Source organism: Camponotus floridanus, unplaced genomic scaffold (genome assembly GCF_003227725.1).
Source record: "Camponotus floridanus strain SB8 unplaced genomic scaffold, Cflo_v7.5 scaffold223, whole genome shotgun sequence".
NCBI lineage: Eukaryota > Metazoa > Arthropoda > Insecta > Hymenoptera > Formicidae > Camponotus > Camponotus floridanus.
In genome coordinates this window covers 11251-34854 of record NW_020229352.1, presented here as the reverse complement: position 1 = coordinate 34854, position 23604 = coordinate 11251, and the positions used below count along the sequence as shown (strand labels likewise).

At 41.3% G+C, this 23604-nt stretch overlaps 1 protein-coding gene across 1 annotated transcript; it reads left to right on the top strand.

Moving 5' to 3' along the window:
• The first annotated feature begins 14771 nt into the window (after positions 1-14771).
• LOC112637943 (salivary glue protein Sgs-3-like) lies at positions 14772-18121 on the top strand. Its single transcript, XM_025408705.1, has 2 exons — positions 14772-15505; positions 18064-18121. The coding sequence occupies exons 1-2, from the start codon at positions 14772-14774 to the stop codon at positions 18119-18121; spliced, it is 792 nt and encodes a 263-aa protein (XP_025264490.1).
• The last annotated feature ends 5483 nt before the right edge of the window (positions 18122-23604 follow it).

Sequence of the window (23604 nt, the reverse complement as noted above, 5' to 3'; positions counted from 1 at the left end):
CAGAAAAAGATTTATTTGACGAGTAACATTACAATATTTCTGTTTTAGTTCAGCTTCCATAACTGAAACATAAATAAAAATAATGTAGAAAAATATTAGACAAACACAAATTATTAATTATTTATTGACTATGAAACTAAAAACTTTATTAACTACTATCATACCTAACATGTCTAACTATACTTCGCGATATCAATCTTGCCGAAAACATCTTGGAATTCGTAATATAACGTAAATATGTATCAAATCTAGTCAAATTTCAAAAATGTACCTACCTCTTTTTCTTTTATGTCCCACGTTGAGATGTGCTGCCTCCAATACATCAAATAGCTCATCCGCCTTACAGAAATAACGAATTTTAGAATCGTCCATGCCTTCAGAACCACTTTCAATCAGTTTTTCAGTATCACCAAGTTTTAAGATGTCGTATCGCTTTATACGACGATACTGCTTTGACGATAGCGATTGCTTATTTTTTCGAAGTAACTGAGCTTCTTTTACTTCTTGAAGTAGATATTTCGTACCGCTCGTTATCGATAAAAACACTCCGATCAGTACTTGTTTTCCTCACTCAATTTATCACAAAAAATCTTCTTTTTATCAGACATGATTAGCACGCAAACCAACGACGTCCACACTCTAGCAATACTAAATAAAATGACGAACAAGAATGTACATGAATCCGTCGGCCGTTAATAGATTACATTTGTTTTATATCGCGTCATGGCTGCATCAATAGGCGTCATTATCAAAAGAACCTCAACACGAATTTCGCTTTGTGGCCTTTTTGAATATGCCAAAATGCGTTATCAGCGTTTTTAAAAGTGCCACGACACAAATTTCGCGTTGTGGCTGAATCTGAGATGTCTGAACGCGTTGTGACCGGTTTTTCCGCCCAATGAGCGTTTTCGGTCTTTGAGCCTAACATATATACTAGGACTGTGAATTAATTTTGAGGGACTTATAATTGATCACGTAACTTATGCTATATCGCATCGGATACTTCTGTAACTATATTCATGTCAAAGCTCTGTCATTAGGCTTTACTTTTTATTATGTCATTTTGCTGAAGTGTAAACAACATATTTTTTCTCAGCTTCGAAGATCTCGAATTACGAGCCAATAAAACACCATTCGCGAGATGTTTTACTTTTCCTGTTTAATTCAATGAAAAGTACTGCTGAAAGTCATCGAGTGCTGTTGGAAACTTAGGGTGAACATAATCCATCGATAAAAACGTGTGAGTATTGGTTTCGACGTTTTAGAAGTGGTGATTTCGATACAGTTGACAAAGAACGCCCTCGTCAACCGAAAAAGTTCGAAGATGAGGAATTGGAAGCATTACTCGACCAAGATTCATATCAAACGCAAGATGAACTTACTGAATCGTTGAATGTTGATTACACAACAGTTTCCAAATGTTTAAATGCACTCGGTATGATTCAAAAGCAAGGAAATTGAGTGCCATACGAATTGAAGTCGAGAGATGTTGAACGGCGGTTTTTCATATGCGAACAATTGCTTTAACGGCAAAAAAAAAGGTTTTTTGCATCTTATCATCACTGGCGATGAAAAATGGATATGCTAAAGATAATCCTAAGCATAGAAAATCGTGGAGTTTGTCCGGTCATGCATCAACATCGATGGCAAGGCCGAATATTCATGATTCGAAGCACATGCTCTGTATTTGGTGGGACCAGCTTGGTGTTGTGTACTATGAGCTGCTTCAACCGAATGAAACCATCACTGGTGAACGCTACCAAACACAATTAATGCGTTTGAGCCGTGCATTGAAGGAAAAACGGCCGCAATTCGAGCAAAGGCAAGATAGAACAATTTCTCAACATGACAACGATCGACCACATGTTGCTCGTGTAGTCAAAAAATACTTAGAAACGCTGAAATGGGATGTTTTACCCCACCCGCCATATTCACTAGATATTGCTCCATCGGATTACTACTTGTTCCGATCCATGGAACATGGCCTAAGCAGCACTTCCAATCTTACGAAGATACGAAAAATTGGATCGATTGGTGGATTGCATCAAAAGATGAACACACCCTACAATTTTTGTTTGAAACATTTCTTTCTGAAGAGTGCTGTTTTCGAGATATTCGAGTGTATTGATTAAAATGACTCACCCTGTATATGGACATCCTGTATATACAGGGTCTACCAAAAGTGTGGAAACCCCTAAATATCTCGGAAAATATACGTTTTACAGAAAAGTGTTTCCAACAAAAGTTGTAGGGTTTAAGAAGATCTATATACTGATTCTATCAGTTTGACCTTGGATGGCGTCGTCAAGGTCAGGTCAAGGTCACATTGACTTTTTTAAATGACACCCCCTACATTTGATTGCATATTCTTATAGCTTAATTCAAGAGCTTTCCAAAACACTATAATAATGTTCATTTTTATTAAGTACTTTGCGAGTTATGAGGGTTGAAATAATTTCTTAATTTTACATAAACCATAAAATATCTAGTAAACCATTCATTTTTCGATTATCTTACCTTCATACTTTTATGTACAAAATAATGAAAGGAATCAATTGGTGTAAAGAAAACATACAGTTGTTTTTAAGAAAAAATATGGAATTGTTAATTGCAAATTACATATTTTTTCTTAGAAACAACTATGTGTTTTCTTTACACCAATTGATTCCTTTCATTATTTTGTACATAAAAGTATGAAGGTAAGATAATCGAAAAATGAATGGTTTACTAGATATTTTATGGTTTATGTAAAATTAAGAAATTATTTCAACCCTCATAACTCGCAAAGTACTTAATAAAAATGAACATTATTATAGTGTTTTGGAAAGCTCTTGAATTAAGCTATAAGAATATGCAATCAAATGTAGGGGGTGTCATTTAAAAAAGTCAATGTGACCTTGACCTGACCTTGACGACGCCATCCAAGGTCAAACTGATAGAATCAGTATATAGATCTTCTTAAACCCTACAACTTTTGTTGGAAACACTTTTCTGTAAAACGTATATTTTCCGAGATATTTAGGGGTTTCCACACTTTTGGTAGACCCTGTATATATATATGCAGGGTGTCCTTGAGCATGTGCTCACTCACTTGTAAGATGATAGAACGCAGTAAATTAAATAAAATAATCCTATTCTATGTAACGATTTTTGTAATAACAATCGAAATATTAATTATTGAAGTCGGACGAATGAGAGAAGCGCTCGAGCACTCGAGCTATAGCACGGCCCACCGTGTCAGACATTGCCTGCCGGTACTGCAAATTCTATACTGCTCATTACGTATATTATATATTTTCAGTGTTGGCAGCAAACTGGCAGCAATTTTGGAACACGGCCATACTTGAATGTGATTAGTCAATTACTTGATTCTTACGCCTTACAACATTAACTACGGCCATTGTATACGACTCTTGAAGCGTCGTCTACACTGAGATTTTAAGGAGACTTAAGACGTAAGACTTAAGAAATTGACCAATCACAATCGAATATTTTCTTAATACTTGACCGTAATTGGTCAATTTCTTAAATCTTACGACTTATGTCTCCTTAAAATTTCATTGTAGACGACACTTAATGTAGCGTCTATAATAAGATTTTAAGGCGTAAGACTTAAGAAATTGACTAATCACAGTATAATATTATAGTCTAAGAGCTAGCAACGTTTTCGAGAAAGAATTTTAGGAAAGCTGGTTTTTTAATATATCATTTCCAATGCTCCCTCGAACAACGTGCGGGCCACCTGGCAGCCAGTAAACGTTGCGTTTATTACTGCGCAGCACACCTTTACAGATAAAAATATTGAATTTCACATCATTTTAGGAAGATTTTTTCTTTTATCATTAATTTTTAAACACTATTAGAAACCTGAATTTGATTTGCCAGACATTTATGTTGTTGGCAATTATGTGCCAGGTGCTTTCTTTTATAAATAAAAAAAAAGTTTTTTAAACCATTTTAGTATGTCTGTAATTTTAATATTATATTATTTATATATAAATAAGTACAAAATTAATTTGCCAGACATTAATTCGGTTGTTTAGTCAACAGCCAGGTCGATTTAACGGTATAGAGTACCACGGCTTTATGTTAACTGTTAGAGAGAGATAGCGGTAAAGTAGACGGGTGGAAGAGAGACAGGAATACATCTAAAGTATTGAAAGTAAGTTTTGCTTATATCAAATTTTTGGATGATGAAAATAATAATTTTTTCTTATATCAAGTTTTTGGATGATGAAAATAATAATTTTTTCTTATATCAAATTTTTTGATGATGAAAATAATAAAATATTATCATGAAACTTTTCAACAAAATAATAAAAAATACTTGAATAAATGATTTTTGAGTATCAGAAAAAATATGTTTTTATTTGAATTACAAAAATGAAATTTTAACTAAGTTAAATGATTATATGAAAGAGACTGGAGAAAAGGACATTAAAGTAGTATAAAAATTTTTATTTTTATTTATAAATATGATATATAATTAATGACAATCTGTTTAAGGTATAAATGAATATTTTTAATTCAGAACTGTGTCGCAAAATAGTTATGCATCTCCGTAGTCGTCATCATCGTCACTGCTTTCATGATTAGAATTATTATTATCGTCATCATCATTATCATCACCATCTTTGGTAGCGTTTTCGGTGTCTATTAGTGTAGGTTCTGCAACAAAATAAAAATTTAATAATTAGGTTACTCTTTCTGTTTGTCATTTTTAAAATAACACTTTTATAATACTTTACTTTCTAAAATAATATCAGCAACTGATGTTGGAAACTGCTCCCCAGCAAACCAGACGAAATCGTATTTATCGTCATTGATGACTCAACCGGAAGCTGTCGGCGATAGAGATGTTGGATTTTTGGAATGAGCGTTTCTCCAAAACTTTGCCACGTACCGTACTCGCAATAAATGATAATATAATTCTGCTTTACACGGTGGTAGGCTCGATGAATCGAAATTGCGCATTTTTTTCTCAAAATTTTCATCAGGTTTTTTCGATTGGTAAGTTTTTGAAAATAGATAGAAGCGAACATCGTTAACATTTGAAGAGTTTGGCAGCCCATACATGTGACATATAAATTTTTCCAGCGTCATTAATACACATTCCAGTACATCTTCATCATCTTTCGTAATCTCTTGACACGCCAACTGGTACTCAACTGATTTCTCAAGCAACTTGAAAGGTCTTAGTTTACCTTTCCGGAAAAAAGCTGGCGTATAATCGCACCCAGTTATTGCATGGAAACATGGTAGAGTTTTGATAACGAAATACCAAGAACTTGATATAATTCATTGACGTTTATTAGACGTTCATTGTTTCCTATACCCCATTGAATCCAAAGCTTCAAACATGCATTGAGGTGATCCATGTTGCCAAGAAGTATAATTAGGATATCGGAGTCTGAGCAGCGTACAACAACTTGCGCATCAAAATTTATCTGACAAATATGATAAATTATTCGTGTATCTGCTTCTTCATGTTCTTCACATGATAGCGATTCTTCAACAGTTCGAATAACTTTGTTATTTTCAGCACGGTACGAGTAACACTTATCAAAACTTAGATAAATCGTTTTATTCCCAAAAAACATGTAATCATTGGCCCAATGATCAATAAAAAATTTTACAAGATTTTCCTTGAACTGGGTATTTTTGAGTTCACCAACAAAATTATGAGGCCGAATTAGATTAGGTCTAATGGCAACCGTACTGATTGACTCATTTCGACGTAAACGCTCAAAATCTTTTATGGAAGGCCTGAAGTATTGATCAAACACAATGTCAATGCGAGATGATTTAAATTGTGAAATAGTTCTGAGGAATTTCTTCGAGATGCCATCGAAAGTTTGCGGTATTTCTTTTATAAGATGTAACATGAAGAATCCATCCAAAATACTAATATCAAAACATATTGATTGCTGATTGGCACTACTAATTTTCTTTTCGAATAGTTTGACAAGTTGTGCTTTATCAGTTTTACAGATACTACCGTCTGGATGGCACATCGATGTTGGTACCGGCGTTAGTGGAAATCCTAGTACTTTTTCAATATCAACCTTGTTGTCCATAGATATTCCCAATAGTCTACCAAATAGATCTCGTTGCATTCTTAACTCAACAATTTTGTTACCAAGAGCTATTTTTTTCTTCTTTGGAGCACTAGCAAAGTTAAGCACTTGATTTTTTTTTATTGGTTTTTCAAATCTATCCTGGTCTGCAGCACATTCATTAATAAACTGTTTTCGTGAATTGTCGCCATTGTCTTCAATGTTTAGCAAGAAGTCTGCTACATTTTCTGGTACAGGTTTCGTAGTAGCAATATTGTATAAATCATCTTTCTCTAAGTTTTGATCGAATGGATTAGTATTTTTCTCAAATATTTCTATGAAATTAGCAATTTGTTTACCATAAATTTTGATTCGATTCGGTTGTAAATCCGCAGTCACGTCTTGTAATTGCTTCAATCCACAAACATCAAGAACGTGAGAGATTAAAGCAGATCTAATACTGTGACTTTTTGACCAGCGTTGACGGGCAGCTATCGAATTGGTGAAATGTGCGATACCACTGAGACGTTTAGCTGCTTCGGCATTAATAGTCTGCTCCAGTGTAAGGTCAATTGGTATCCTTGAGAATGGTTTATCGGTTCTTTTTACCCCGAAACATCCGTTCACGAAATCATCTTCGAGTCCTGGATGTGTTTTATTTACGTTCTTCAAATTGTCCAAATATTTAACACACCATCGAGCATAATTCGGTTGATTTACACTGAAGAACAAATTAGTCATTTTTGGAATTACATAAATGAACGTTTCGAAATCACCCATGCGTATGCTTCTCGATAGGGTAATATAATAGTTTACTAGCTGAATGTAAATTATATAGAATTGAGCTGTTTTCCCATGTTTACCTTGTCTTGTTTCTGCTATCTTTGATATGAAGATAATAGTCTCGATAATACATTATTGGGTAATTCTATTGTCGTAGATGAATGAGAAACTTGAACTTCTTGATAATGTAAGAGATCGTCAAAAACTTGTTTTTTTAGAAAATCGTATTCAGTTTTTTCCATTTTTAAAAATTGATCAAAATGTAACATTTGCAAGCCAAGAGCCATCAACGGATGTAAACGTTTACAACGATTAAAATGTTTTCCTTCAATTATCCCGTTCACTGAGCTGGGTGCTATAATGTTGCTCTCAATCATCATATGAGATAGACCACACTCATTAATGAAAACTCCTATGGCTTTGAAGAAAGCCATCATTAAATGGAAGGAACCAAGATGAATGAAGAGATTATTAAATTGTGGCTTTGATGTTGATTGAATTTTATATGCTATTTTAGCTATTGCCAGATCATAAGTGACTTGCACGTATCTTTGATTACATTCTTCACCAACCTTTTGAGCTTGTTCCATTGTATGTTTTACCACTGCTATATTTGTTGGTGAATGATTAATCGGTGTTAGATAAGATACTTTTTGTTTGGGGTTAATATCTTCAATAATTTTACAATTAAAACCTGTCCACATTGGAGTATTGGGCACATGAAAGACGTGTGAAAGTAAATATAACAGATCTATTGTTTCTAGCAAAGGTAACTTTTCAGGCAGAGTTGGTTCATTGTCTTCAACCGGTGTTAAGTTTTCTAACATCTGTAATCGATTACTAAACGACTGTAGTTCAGGAATTTCTTCGTTAAAGGTTCGTCTTCTTTTTCGTGGCGGTAATAGTATCGGCATGTCAAGATTTTCACTTAAATTCAATTCAGCATCGTTATCATTTCTTTCAATTTGGTAGATGATTCCTACGGTGTCATGTAAAATGTCTTTTCCATTTAAAGTATCGACTTATCTATCAAAATTATCGAATGCTACACCTGTGCATAATGACGGACTTCGAATAATGTCAGAAGGACAAATTTCAAAACGGTTTACAGATGAAATCGTTGCTTCAGTTTCTACTTCTTCCAGCGTATTGTAATTGCAACAATGTCCAAGTCTATTCAAAATATTTATTATCTTTCGACTACTTGTAAGACTTTTCACGGTCATACCCAGAGTTATGTGCTTCGATGGTTTAACAGTACCATTACTTACACAAAAAATAGCATCAGAAGCCAATGAGTTGCTTAATCTATGACAATTAACTCCATCTCTGCGGCGAATATCTTTACCTCCAATTAATGTTTTAAAAAAAAGATCTAATTTTTCAGGAATTGTACACTCACCATTAATTAAATCCTTTGTCTTTATTATTCCAGGTAATTTTGTTTTATCCATTTTTAAGATAGTATTTCGTAGAATTAACGCAACTTTATCAATGAGATCATTTTCTTCAAGTATCGTAAGATCTTCATCTTTCAGTAAGTTACTATTTTTATGCATAATAATTTTTTTTTTCTTTATTCTAACAATCTTAATTTGCTTGAATTGCTTTACTATTTTTTCTTCAAGATGATGATTTTTCATCAAATTGATATCTGCGTCAGGTTGAAGTGTTAACTCTTGTTGTAATTCGTTATTGTATGTGTCGCAAAGAGAAGCTAATAACAAATAATTTCTTTTTTTAATTATATCTTCTTCAATTATAGACACAATTTTATCAAAAATATTCTTATGAATATCTCTAACACTGTGCCAGGATGTACGTGCAGGATCACCAATGATTTTCTTGTAGTCATTGAAATAACCCAATTCACATGAATGGTGATAAAAAATTGGACTATTTGAGATTCTCAGATCATTAATTTTTTGTAACAACTCTTCATTTTGGAATTTTGTTACCCATTCTGTTATTTTGTCATACATTTTGACATCATTGGAGAAATGTAAATTTTGTTGCTTGCCTTTGAACTGTTTGCGATCTTTTTCACAGAAAAAACAAACTTTTTTGTTATCAAGATTTCTGTCTGTTGACTGATGATCCATGGTCGTCGGGATTTCAGGACAGAAGTTGGTTTCTTGAACGTTTGAATCATTACATGGACTTGAACAAGCATCATCATATGACACCTTCTCACTTACACCAACTGGAGTATTTGGTAATAACATAGTAGGATCTAATATATGCTGGAACTAGATGCACTAGGAAAATCTGTCGATGATGAATTGGAATTTTCACCACTATCTAATATTGTCTCACTCACACTTACCGAAGTATCCGGCAACAACGGTGAAGACCTAGATGTACTAGGAAGATTTTTTGATGACATAGAATTATTGTCAGATCTATCCCGATACTTAGCCATTAAGGCTATAAAAGAACTGTAACATTGCCTGTGGTATCCATCAGAAGTATTAACTTGCTCCGGTAACTTTACATTTTTATATTTCAAGTTAAATTTGTGACGACACCATCGTCGTCACTGTATATATATATATATATATATATTTATTGTTCATTCGTTCTATTCGTTCATCGTTCATTCCTTGTTCTATTTGTTTATATATTGTTCTATTCGGTTCATATTGTTTATTGTTTGTTCCTATGTTTAGAAAATAAAAGGCTTTAACTGTAACAGTTTCCCGCGAGTATATTTCTTACTCGACGCCTCTGGCACCCACTTGCGATTCCGCCTATGGGCTCCCCCACCTAGTCTCGCTCCCTCCTCGACGCACGCGAGCGTGGGGGACCCTCGAGCCGTATAAAAGCCGGCTCGCGCAACGGAGCGATACCTTATTCCTTTCCAGTTTCCGACCAGCTCTGAATCTCAGGGAATAACCGAGACATCTTGAATCCTGACCGTTCCTGCCGACGGAGACGGGTGTGACCTCCGCCGCCTGGGTTTGCCCGGCATTCGGCTTCCTGACCGTTCCTGCCGACGGAGACGGGTGTGACCTCTCCGCCGCCTGGGTTTGCCCGGCATTCGGCTTCCTGACCGTTCCTGCCGACGGAGACGGGTGTGACCTCTCCGCCGCCTGGGTTTGCCCGGCATTCGGCTTCCTGACCGTTCCTGCCGACGGAGACGGGTGTGACCTCTCCGCCGCCTGGGTTTGCCCGGCATTCGGCTTCATGACCGTGCACGCCGACGGAGACGAGTTTGACCTCTCCGCCGCCTGGGTTTGCCCGGCACTCGGCTTCCTGACCACGCACGCCGACGGAGACTGGTCTGACCTCTCCGCAGCCTGGGTTTGCCCGGCACTCGGCTTCCGCGCACCGCCGCACTCCACAATCGCGACACGCTCGCCGAGCGAAACCGCGACCGACCGTCTAGGCTAAGTTTACCGTAAGCGTCCGTAGGTTAAGTTAGAAGGATAAGTACTAGCGCACCGTCGTAGGCTAAGCTCGCGTAATATAAGGTAGTTATAATCACCGCGTAGGATAAGGCCTAGCATAAGATATTTACGAATAAATTGATTATTGAAAGAGGACTCGTAAGCTTGATTCTCCTACCTACTCCCGAACCTTGGCACCGGCGAGCCAGTCCGTGGCGAACGGGATAGGCCGTACCGTTACATGGCGCCCGCACAGGGACCGTTTAAGGAGAGTCCAGCTAGCGAAAAGCCTCATGACTGCGTGGATTAATAACCTTTCCAAAGAACAGCTTGTAGAATATCTCCACCGGTTCGAAGTGGATACCACAGGCCAGGTGGACCTGCTAAGACGCCGATTACGCCTGTACTTCGCTGCCCACCCGTCCGACAACCCGAGGAACAATAGCGGTGACGTACCAGGAGAAACCGCAACCATGCCCACCTTGAGTCCAACGGAACGCATCGAGATCATCAACCAGATCCGGAAATGGGGCCACCGTTTCGAAGGAGTGGACCCGCTCTCATTCCTAGAGAGAGTTGAAGAGCTAAGAATCAGTTATGGCCTCGAAGAAGACCACTTACTCTTGGGCCTACCGGAATTACTAAAAGGGGACGCCCTCTTGTGGTATCGAAACCACCACGATACCTGGGGAACTTGGGCCAGTTTCTGCGAACAGTTCCGGGATTATTACCTACCGCCGGGATACCTGAGGCGACTAAAACGAGACGTCAGCGGACGCTCCCAAAAGCCGGGGGAGTCGTTTCGCGAATACTCCAATACGCTTCTCACCATGATGCGCCGAGCTGGGGGATACTCCGAGCGAGAACAGCTGGAGCAAATCTACGAGAACATGAATCCCGAGCACCAACTCTATGTTCCGCTCACTGATCAGCTCACCATGAGCGAACTCCGGACCCGGATATCTAAGATTGAGGAAATCAACCACCGTCGACAGGATCGAACTCCAGCGACCGCCAAACCATCAGTAGCCGCCGTCACCTACAACCGGGAGGAATGCTGCTGGAGATGTAAGCAGCGAGGCCACACTCGAGTGGATTGTAAGCGGCCACCAAGAAAATTCTGCTCGCGATGCGGCAAGGATGGTGTCCTGACTCGCGACTATCACCCGCCGACGGGAAACGCCCAACGGGCCGGGGACGTAGCGGCCGTCTCCCAGCCCAGCCTCGAATAGAATACCGTCCGCGCCCGCACCTCCAAGTGCACATCCGGCGACAACCGTTCGCGGCTCTCATAGACCCCGGATCTGAAGTCTCGTGCATACAGGAAGAGACTGCACGACTGTTCCCCGGAATACCCCGACTAGCCCAGAACCGAGGAGACTACGTCCTCCTGGCCGATAACACACGGGTAGGGGTCACTGGGGTATTGCGCCTGCCCCTCCGATGGCATGGGAGAACCTATTGACACGACTTCTGCATACTCCCTGGGCTAGCTAGCGCTGTGCTGATTGGTACCGACCTATGGGCTAAGATGGGATTCACTTTGCCGCCACCTCCGTTGAATCAGACCGGGGCGGTTTCCCGGACCAACACGATCACCGTCGGACCAAATAACGAAGCAAACGAAGAAGCGCAACTCCGGGACTTTCTAGCCGCTGAGTTACCATTGTTTGAAGTAATCACGGGACGAACCGACCGAGCCGAACATCGCATCCGGCTAAAGCCTGGACCGCCCATCAAACAGCGGTACCGACCTCGAAACCCGGCTATGCAGGCCGTCATCAATGAGGAGGTCGACCGAATGCTCGCCGAAGGCATCATCGAGCCCTCGAATAGCGCTTGGAGCTCACCGGTCGTCATAGTTCGAAAGAAAGATGGGCAGTATAGATTCTGCATCGATTTCCGCAGGCTGAATGCAATGTCAGATAAAGACGCCTATCCCTTGCCGCACATCACGGCTACGCTCGACAAGTTACGCGGGGCGAAATACCTGACTACGTTAGACCTAAAGAGTGGTTACTGGCAGATACCACTGAACCAAGGGAGTCGACCTGCAACCGCCTTCACCGTACCAGGGAAGGGTTTATACCAATTCACGGTCATGCCTTTCGGGTTGCACTCAGCCCCCGCGACCTTCCAGCGGTTGCTGGACGCAGTGATCGGCCCCGACCTCGAACCTAACGTCCTCGTCTACTTGGACGATATAATAATCGCCAGCAAGACGTTCAGCGAACACCTGCAGCACTTGAGAGAGGTATTCCGGCGACTACGTAAAGCAAAGCTACGCTTAAACCCGGATAAATGCCACTTCTGCCGTCCGAGCCTCCGTTACCTAGGACATGTAATTGATCGACAAGGGATACACATGGACCCAGACAAAGTCAGCGCCATCACCAGTTGGCCAGCTCCCACCACCGTGCGCAAGGTCCGGCAATTTTTAGGAATGGCCTCGTGGTATCGGAGGTTCATCCCGAATTTTTCGACACTAGCGGCGCCGCTTACAGCGCTGACCAAAAAACGAGCTGGCTGGACATGGGGGACCCCCGAAGACGCAGCCTTCCAACAACTAAAGGACGCATTGACCTCCACACCGGTTCTGGCCTGCCCGGACTTCCATAAACCGTTCCTGCTACAAACCGATGCCAGTTCACATGGGCTAGGAGCCGTGCTAACGCAGCACCAGACGGAGGGAGAGCGAGTAATCGCATACGCCAGCCGAACGCTCAACGGTGCCGAGCGGAACTACAGTGCGACCGAGTTGGAATGTCTCGCCGTGGTATGGGGAATCCGGCGAATGCGAGACTACTTGGAGGGGTATCGATTCACCGTTGTGACAGACCACCAGTCCCTCAAGTGGTTGCAACATCTGGAAAACCCGTCCGGACGCCTGGGGCGGTGGCTCTTCGAACTGCAACAGTTCGACTTCATACACTATAGAAGAGGAGGACTTCATACACTATAGAAGAGGAGGACAAAATCAAGTAGCCGATGCCCTCTCCCGGGAGCCGCAGCTCAACGCAATGCAACACCGGATAGCGTGTCCATGGTACCAACGTCCATGGTGCCTAGCCCACAAGGTACCGCAACAACGACCAGCCGGGAATCTACACGCTACCCTAGTAACCGCCCCGTGGCAGCAAGTCTCAGTGGATCTAGTCGGTCCTCTGCCACGCTCGGTCCGTGGACATGTCTGGCTCCTGACCGCCCAAGACCGGTTCAGCAAATGGGTCGAGATGGTTCCCCTGCGACGCGCCACCGCCACGGCACTGGCGAAAGAAGTGACCCGCCGCATCATCTACCGGCATGGATGCCCGGGCCAACTCATCTCGGACAACGGGACCCAGTTCACCTCCCGCCAGTTCCGTACCTTGCTGGCGGCATTCGGGATCCAGCACCGCATGTCACCTGTCTACGCGCCGCATTGCAACCCGGTGGAGAGGGCGAATGGGACCATCAGGACCATGATTAGTCAATACGTAGGCAACCGGCACCGGGATTGGGACGAGCACATCGACGCGTTGCAGTTCGCGGTGAACACCGCTCGACACGAGGCCACCGGATACACCCCGGCCTTTCTGCTCCACGGCCGCGAACTGGCACCTCCCCATCCTGCCGAGCGACAACCAACGCCGAACTCGACTTCCCCGGAGTCGCATCGACAACGCCTGGAAGAGGCCTATGAGGTCGCCAGGGTGCACCTAGCCCGAGCCTTTCAAAAACAAGAGCGCCATTATAACATGAGGCGACGCGACTGGCGCCCCCGGGTGGGGGACAAGGTTTGGAAGCGAGAACGCCCCCTGTCCAGCCGCGACGACGCGTTTAACGCCAAACTCGCTCCTCGATTTTCGGGACCCATGGAAGTACGCAGGATAATATCCCCAGTCATCGTGGATCTACGCGACGAACACGGGAAATGGCATCGGCATATCCACGTACAGGACCTGAAACCGCAACCGAACATACCAGAAAGTCCTCGGGTGGACAAGGATGACGCATAATCCGGCAAAAAGTTACCGACCACGCCGAAGTACCGCCACCTTGAAGCATTCGGACGAACTCCGTTGCTAGGGAATTTCCCTTAGAGCCACGGGCCTTCTACTGCCCGACCTGCGGATGGCGGACCGCCTATGGCCCGACCTACGACCGCCGGTCCAGCTACTGTCCGACCTACGACCGCCGGTCCAGCTACTGTCCGACCTACGACCGCCGGTCCAGCTACTGCCCGACCTACGACCGCCGGTCCAGCTGCTGTCCGACCTACGACCGCCGGTCCAGCTACTGCCCGATATACGACCGCCGGTCCAGCTACTGCCCGACCTACGACCGCCGGTCCAGCTACTGCCCGACCTACGAACGCCGGTCCAGCTATTGCCCGACCTACGACCGCCGGCACCGCGACTACCCGACCTGCGACCGAACTCCGCTACTTCCACTGGAACCACGGGACACCCCGAGCCATCGGAAATTCCGCGAACCAATCCCCTCCAGGAGCAGTGCAGCGGGTATATAAGGCCGCGCAACCGCGTGCGGATTAATAGTCGCCATGGACCGACGCACGATAGAAGAACTATTCGGAGCGATCAGTTCGAGCTCGGAGTCCGAGACAAGCGGGTCTACTCCCGCACCACCGACCACGCCGCCGCCGACGCCTGCTCCCGCCAAGTCGCCTCCTGCAACTCCGAGTCCGGGACGGCCGCGACGTCCGCCGCGCCCGGGAACGTCGGTCCAGCGATCCGACCGGACCAACCAACGGAAGGCCGTCCTCCTGGCCACACCACCGGAGGTAAAGCCGCGTCACCGCGGAAGGGTCGCCGCCCTGGTCAAGCCTCGACCTAACACCAGCCGTCCACCAGCTGCCAGGACCAGCAAGGCCTCGACCTCCAGGCCACCGACCGCCGGACCGCGCTCTTCCACCAGAGCCCCGATGACCCGGCCTGCGAACATCGGTCCGCCGACTACCCGGCCCCCGACCGCCGGCCCAACGACTGCCCGGCCTGCGACCGTCGGACCGCCTACCGCCCGGCCTGCGAACATCGGCCCGCCGACTACCCGGCCCACGACCGCCGGCCCAGCGATTACCCGACCTGCGACCGTCGGATCGCCTACCGTCCGGCCTGCAACCACCGGACCGTCTGCGCCCGCCGGACCACCCGCCACCCGACAAGCAACCACCCGACCACGCACCGCCAGGCCACCTATCGCTGGGACCATTCCCGTCCGCTTGGGCGACGGGACCGTGGTCGAGGTCCCTGCCGGATCGGCCATCATCGGGCGGAGGTACAAGGTCCGCACCGCGTCGGGCCGATGGGTGATTAGGTTTCACCCAGACGGCCGCCCCCGAGCAGCCCGGCGCCTCGACGGGCCCCCCTAAGCGCGGGGTGATGTGACGACACCATCGTCGTCACTGTATATATATGTATATAGTTATTGTTCATTTGTTTCTTGTTCAGTTCATATTGTTTATACGGTTTCTATGTTCATTGTTCCAAATTTATAGAATAAAGATATTAACTATGTTAATTTCTCGAGTAAATTTCTTACTCGACGCCTATGGCGCCCACCTGCGATCCCGCCTATGTTTCCCCACCGAGTCCTACTCCCTCCTTGAAGCACGCGAGCGTGGGGGCTCTCGAGCCGTATAAAAGCCGGCTCGCGCAACAGACCGATACCTTATTCCTTTCCAGCTTCCGACCAGCTCTGAATCTCAGGGAATAACCGAGACATCTTGACTCCTGACCGTTCCTGCCGACGGAGACGGGTGTGACCTCTCCGCCGCCTGGGTTTGCCCGGCATTCGGCTTCCTGACCGTTCCTGCCGACGGAGACGGGTGTGACTTGTCCGCCGCCTGGGTTTGCCCGGCATTCGGCTTCCTGACCGTGCACGCCGACGGAGACGGGTTTGACCTCTCCGCCGCCTGGGTTTGCCCGGCACTCGGCTTCCTGACCACGCACGCCGACGGAGACGGGTCTGACCTCTCCGCAGCCTGGGTTTGCCCGGCACTCGGCTTCCGCGCACCGCCGCACTCCGCAATCGCGACACGCTCGCCGAGCGAAACCGCGACCGACCGTCTAGGCTAAGTTTACCGTAAGCGTCCGTAGGTTAAGTTAGAAGGATAAGTACTAGCGCACCGTTGTAGGCTAAGCTCGCGTAATATAAGGTAGTTATAATCACCGCGTAGGATAAGGCCTAGCATAAGATATTTACGAATAAATTGATTATTGAAAGAGGACTCGTAAGCTTGACTCTCCTACCTACTCCCGAACCTTGGCACCGGTGAGCCAGTCCGTGGCGAACGGGATAGGCCATACCGTTACAATGTTAATTATATATCATCGCAAGTAATTAAAATAGAGTTGCGCAGATGCAGCGGTAAAATATCGCGCAGATGCGGCAACAGATCGTGAAATAAAAATCGTATTGATACGAGAAATCAATTCGTTTGAATAAAATGTTTCATTCAAATTAAAATAATTCAAATTGCCAAATGTTCAATTTAATTAAAAGATTTTAATTTAATAAATGAATTTAATTATATTATAATTAATTATGTGATGAGTCACACGATGGTGAGTCATACGAATATAAATTCAAATAAAATAAAAATGAGTCATACAATGATGAATCATACGATGATGAGTCATACAATGATGAGTCATACAGCAGGTGTTCGTTAACAAAATATTTCAATAAATTATATGATGAGCCATACGACGATGAGTCATACAAATATAAATTTAAATAAAATAAATAAATTAATTTGTTAAAATGAAATAAAATAATAGAGTCAATAAAAGTGAATTAATTCATTGGCAAATTGTTTCAATAAGAATACGCGATGTACTATTGAAAGTTGTTCACAAAATGACGGCCTGCCTTGAAATATGGTAAAACAAAATGGCAGGTTCCCCAACTCCTTATATATTATACATGAAAAATATATGTAGACTCATAGAAATTTCTGGACTTTCAGTAGGATAGGAAAATAGATTTCTTTTTATTTCGTTTGTTGTAATGTTGAAAGAATACAGAAGTACTGGAAAATGGAAGGATAGATACCGTGTCGGCTAACTTAGCCTTTAATCAAATAGTTAAAATGATTCCTTTAATAATATTCGTTTGAATCTCGCGCCGAGAATCTAGTGATAAAAAGAGACAGACATACTACCATTATATGTGATTCTCATGAATGTACTTAAGGAAGTCTGTTCGGAAATTGAAATCGATTGTAAATTCGTCTTTATAATGAAGCTCTTTAATGAGTCTTCAATAATTTGTATTAATGATTCAATTAATAATATAATAATAATAATATCTTCGATAAATCTTTATGTATCAGACATGTAATTGCAATATTATTTCAATTGTTTAATTATAATTGCATATAAGCATCTCAAGAGTAGACATAGATGCAATAATTGATCGTAGTAGATCGTAATAAAGAGATAGTAAGTGTAGTAGAATGTCGTTGCAAATCACGATAGTAGAGAAGTATGTAAAATAAAAGAAATAAGTACTTACCAATGAGTACTGAAGAGTAAAGTTGAAGATCTCCAGGGAGGACTGTCTACCTCGGTGACGTCGCTGTAGGAGAGTTGAAGGAGCCGGTGATGAATGACTGGCAGAAGACTCAAGTGATGATAAAATAAAACTTTAATATACTTTGTTCCAAGTACAAAGATTTGACAGTTCTCGGACTAAGTCCTTTTCGGCTCAAAAATAAATACTCGTGACTGCGTGAAGGTTATACGTTGAAAGAACTGAGAGTCAAATGCGAATAGAGTCGCTCTGCATGGGTTTTTATAACGGGATTCCTACTTTTTGGGCAATTTTTGCAGAGTGGGAGCAGGTTCCTTTTCGCAGGGCGGAGTCTCTAATGATTGGTTCCCCTCTTAAAATTGGATGCGTGCGCAATTTTGCGTAGGCGTTTGAACGATGATTGCGTCCCCGTTTTTGGGTCTTGAGGTGGTGGGGGAAGTAGAGTAGCCAATCAGGAAGTAGCAGAAATTCTAATGCAACCGGATGCGGTGAGTCATCGATGAATCACTTTTGGTAACAATTCTTCTGATACTTGATATTTTTCTTGAAGGTTATCAGTGACATTCGATATTTTTTCGTATAATTTATGTGACAGGTATCCTTCGATTAAAATAGATTTGCGTCGCCAAATTGTCGCACCGGCTTATCTTTAAATTATTAAATTATTTAACTGATGAGCTCATGGTCGAATCTTTGTTATAAACAATATGAATATGCGTATTTAGTAACGCATATATAGTATATGTAGACAGCTAAATAAAAGTATCTATAGTATATGTACGTATAAGAAATATGTTTTTACCAACAAGACTTCAAAATTTGTAAGAATAATGGAATTTAACATTTGGACCTCCCTGTAGATTAGGGAGTCGAAAATATATAGAATTATGTAAAAACATGTGTAAATATTCGGCTGTGGTCCTCAGAATTTGGGTTTAAAAATTTACAATGTATCAGGATAGTATATTCTCATAAGAAGTATACGTCGGTAAGTCGGTAAGTTAGAATGTCGATAACTTCTGAATTTAAATAAAATTAAAGTATTAGGATAGCATGTATATGAAAGAGGCATGCTTCTAGTGAAAGAATATATATAAATATATATATGTTTATTGGTTAATATCTTTAAAAATTAAAGTTTTAAAATTTTAAAGTATCAGGGTAGCATATTCATAAAAGAGGTATGCTCCTGGTAGAACGTCGGTAACTGGTAGGTCGGTTGGTTGGTAAGTCGTTGGGTTGGTAAGTTACCATAAGTCGGTAAGGTAGTAAGGTGTCGGTAACAATAAATAGGTATGTTACCATAGGTCGGTAAGGTAGAAAAGTGTCGGTAACAAAAAATCGGTGTGTTACCATTTGTCGGTAAAGTAGAAAAGTGTCGACAAGAAGAGTCGGTAAAGTAGAAATCTGTTTTATCATCAGTCGGTAACGTAGGAATTATTTATATTATCATTTATCCTTGGTCGGTAAAGTAGGAAGTGACTTTACCATCCCATGTAGAAAGGGTTGAAGTCTTGCAGGCTCTTTGAAAGTATAAGAGGTTACTATTCTGTAGGCGCTGCGTATATGATATAAGTTTTATAGGCGCTGTATTAAAGGTATAAATATTTTAGGCGCTTGTATATACGGTATAGATTCTGTAGGCGCTTTAAGAGTATAAGCGGATGCGGTTTTGCAGGCGCTTAATAGGAGGAAGATCAATGAGGCTATTTAATATGAATTATTATGCTTTTCTAAGCGAAAGAATATTGTAATAGCAATAATTAGAGTGAATTATTTGTATTATAGCGTTTTTGATCCCCTTATAAGAGCTGAAAATAATATAATATTAGTATTAAAGTATTTAATATAAAATTTTACTATATGTATATATGATCAACGTTATATAGGCGCACTGAGAGTAAATAGTGTTGAAGTTTTATAGGCGCGTTTCATCTCTTAAGCCATGCAGGCTTATTGCAATTTATATTTTATGAAAAATAAGGCAAGAAGATCAATGTGCTATGTACTATAGAGTTTTAATATGAATTTTATGAATCCTTTGCACATGTAATGTGAGTTCATTATATAAAATAATTAAATATAACTGAGTTTTCTTTATATAAAGAGTGAATAAAGTATTTTTAGAAATATTCTCTTTGTATAAATAATACAGCATTTTGATCTTCTATAATTTTATCTTATTACTCGATTATATAATAGCAAAAAGCTAATTCGAGAGAGTATATAAGTAGTAATATAATGTGATTATATATTGATTATATATTTAAAATAAATTTTTGTAGCGGGACGTAACATCATCTTGAAAAAAAGCGTTTAATTCAAGTTAGTACGTCGCATAGGCGTTCGTTATCCGGATTAAAAGCATTCATTTCTACTTAATTCAGTACTTCGCATCATCGCATGCTATCTTGAAAAAATGCGTTCATTTCACGTTAGTACGTCGCGTAGGCGTGCGATATCCGGTTTAAAAGCATTCATTTCTGGTTTATTCAGTAGTTCGCATCATCGCATGCTATCTTGAAAAAAAGCGTTTAATTTACGTTAGTACGTCGCACAGGAGTGCGTTATCCGGATTAAAAGCATTCATTTCAACTTAGTTCAGTACTTCGCATCATCGCATGCTATCTTGAAGGAAAGCTTTTAATTCAATTTAGTACATCGTATAGGCGTGCGTTATCCGGATTAGAAGCATTCATTTCTACTTAGTTCAATACTTCGGATCATCGCATGCTATCTTTAAAAATAGCGTTTAATTCATGTTAGTACGTCGCATAGGCGTGGGTTATCCGGATTAAAAGCATTCATTTCTACTTAGTTCAGTACTTCGCATCATCGAATGCTATCTTGAAAAAAAGTGTTTAATTCACGTTAGTACGTCGCAAAGGCATGCGTTATCCGGATTAAAAGCATTCATTTCAACTTAGTTCAGTACTTCGCATCATCGCATGCTATCTTGAAAAAAAGCGTTTAATTCACGTTAGTACGTCACACAGGCGTGCGTTATCAGGATTAAAAGCATTCATTTCAACTTAGTTGAATACTTCGGATCATCGAATGCTATCTTGAAAAAACGTGTTTAATTCACGTTAGTACGTCGCAGAGGCGTGCGTTATCCGGTGTTACGTCTCGAGTGTTAATTTAGACTAACTAAATTTTTATTTCTCTTGACCAGAGGTTTATCTCTCAATTTATTTTCTAGGGCAACCTGCTAAGCCGGCTATACCCTGGGACGCCGAGAGATAGAGTCTAAGGTAACCTTTTTGGGTAGGAGAGTCTTATATCGACAGTAAAATACTCTAGGTTATTCAGTCCTGACCAAATTTCTTTTATTTCGTCCAATTCATTATGGCGATACAATATGATACATATATATATTTATATTTATTTATATTTGTATATAAATGTGTGTATTATAGGTTAATACATGTGTATATTGATTTCTTTATTATATAAAGAGAGAATAATATCTAAATGTGTTTATTGAAATCGTTAAATTATTTTAACAAATTGCTTTAGATATGGTCCAGGAGTGCATTTATTCTGTTATTGAAGTCTTCATTGTCTTCCTCGGGCTCGGAAAAGAGGGGCTCCGGTGTTTGATTTAATGCATCTCTCTCGAATTCATCCCAGAAGTCCTCAAGTTCTTCCAGGGGTACCGGAGAGTAACTGGGGGGTGAGTAGTTAGACCATAAAGGGGAGCTCGGGGGAGAGTATGGCAAGGGCGACACCGGGGAAGAATACGGGGACGGCACTTGGACGCCGACGTCAACCAAAGGTCTTATTTCAGCATTTCGTTCCCAGCCTCGGAGCAATGCTAGCGGTATTCTACAATCCGCTTCCTCCAAGGAAATATCACTTGAATGTCCGTCTAAGGATTCAGTGTCCTCTTCCTCTTCTAGGATAACTCCTTTAGGGTTATTTTCTTGAGCTTCTTCAAGGGCAGGCTCAGGGCTCGAGTCGATAGAGGGGCAAACGAGAGGTCGAAAGGAATATCCTCTTGATTATTATAAGATGTTAAGATGTTAGCAGGAATTTCATCACGATCAATAAATAATCGTCTAGAGACAGGAGTTCCCGTTATTCTACTCCTTATAATTGCTCGTCGTCTAACGCGACCTTCTCTGATGGAGAATTCACGGTTCAAGATTCGATCAATTCGTCTAGCGTTAACCATCTATAATTAATTTCATCGATTGTTAACAAACACTTTTATTTGAGGTTATAATTTATGAAAGGAAAGAATCTACTTACGATGATTAGTTTATTCCTTTATATAGAATCGTATATATATGTATATTTAAGATGAGGGGTCCTGTCAAAGGGATAATTGAAACAAATGGGTTAGTGTGTTACTTCTTTAAAATCTTTTTAATAGAAGGTGCGTAGAGAGGAAGTGATTGACAAGTTTAATGTTCATGCTTGGATCAGAGCAGCATGATATAATATTGCTATGTTTCACTATGTAGTAATAGCGACTTTAATTTATTAATTCATATTTCAAAATTCTAGGTTGAATCTAAGATTGTCAAAGGGAAAGGATATGGGAATACAGACAATGTCAATCAATGACATGAATCAAAGCGGCTGACTTATATTCTGTGAGTATAAATTATTTGTATGTATACTTAATTCAAAGTTATAAGTCAGTGCATAATATCTATTATTTCGACAGATCCTCTAAGAGCCAGTCTTTCATTCGAGGTCAAGTATCGATGTGCAAGACGTCCCGTCACAGCGGCTCAGAATCCATAAAGAAAGTCTTCAAGAGAATCCCTTTATGAAAGCGGCAGAGGAGTAGTATGCTACCCAATGCACATCAAGTGACTCATCAGAACGGCGCTACGCTCTAAGTATTGAATACTGAGGACCGGTTGAAATTAAAATAATATTCAACTTGAAAAGAAACTAAATGTCTGTATGAACAGTCAGGGTTCAAGGGAAAATAGTAAAGTAGTAAGTATATAGGTTGAATTGACATGCGTAGTTGAAATATAGTTAGTTAATTAATTTATGATTTGTAATTGTACTTACCAGAGGATGGATTCTTCAACTCGTAATGACGATGTTCCTTCCCAAGATCGAAGGCACTCAGCAAGTCTCCTAGGGAGGTGTCAGGGTTGATGAGAGAATCGGCAGAAGACCCGAAGTATTATTTAATAATACTTTATTAGACTGGTTATACACTCTCGGTGTTGTAGGTCTCAACGTTACAAAATTCAAACTTGCGACTAAGTTTTATTATAGCGATACTGCTGGTAAGTCTTCTTGATGTTTTCTCTTTCAGATCTTACAGACCGGTGTGAACCTAGCATCTCAATTGTTAGCATCTCACGCATACTCTTCAAATCTACTTGCATCCGGCATAGTTCTAGGAGTTCTGATAAGTTTTAACAATAGTTCACAATTGATTTACACAAAATCACGCTCTAAAGAAATGAGATGCGAACTTCTCGTATGGCTTGACAGCATCTCATCGAATTTCAAATCTTTCAGCGTTAGGGAGCTATATTCCGACGAGTTCAACATCCTGGGCATGAGTTGTCAAGAGTTCAGGCAAAAAAAACTATAATAAAAGAAATTTATCATCGCAAAGTGAGATACTACACAAAATTTCAGAGTTTCGATTTATATATAATATTTTTGGTATAGTTCTGGACATACTTGAGCATTTTCTAAAGAGTTTTAGGCACTAGTGATGTTGTATTATTAAAAAAAAAATTTTTATTGCCCAAAAATGCATTTTAAGACAGATAAAAGTGAGATGCTGGTCGATATTCGAGAGTTCTAGTCACTGTAAAATATTTTTCGTACAGCTCTGAATGTAATGAACAATTTTC

What these genes read in the sequence shown, in the direction of transcription:
- LOC112637943 (XM_025408705.1), top strand. Translation starts at nt 14,772, where the DNA reads ATGGACCGACGCACGATAGAAGAACTATTCGGAGCGATCAGTTCGAGC. An exon ending in TCGGCCATCATCGGGCGGAG is followed by an intron (nt 15,506 to 18,063) that starts GTACAAGGTCCG and finishes CAATTTTTGCAG; the next exon opens with AGTGGGAGCAGGTTCCTTTT.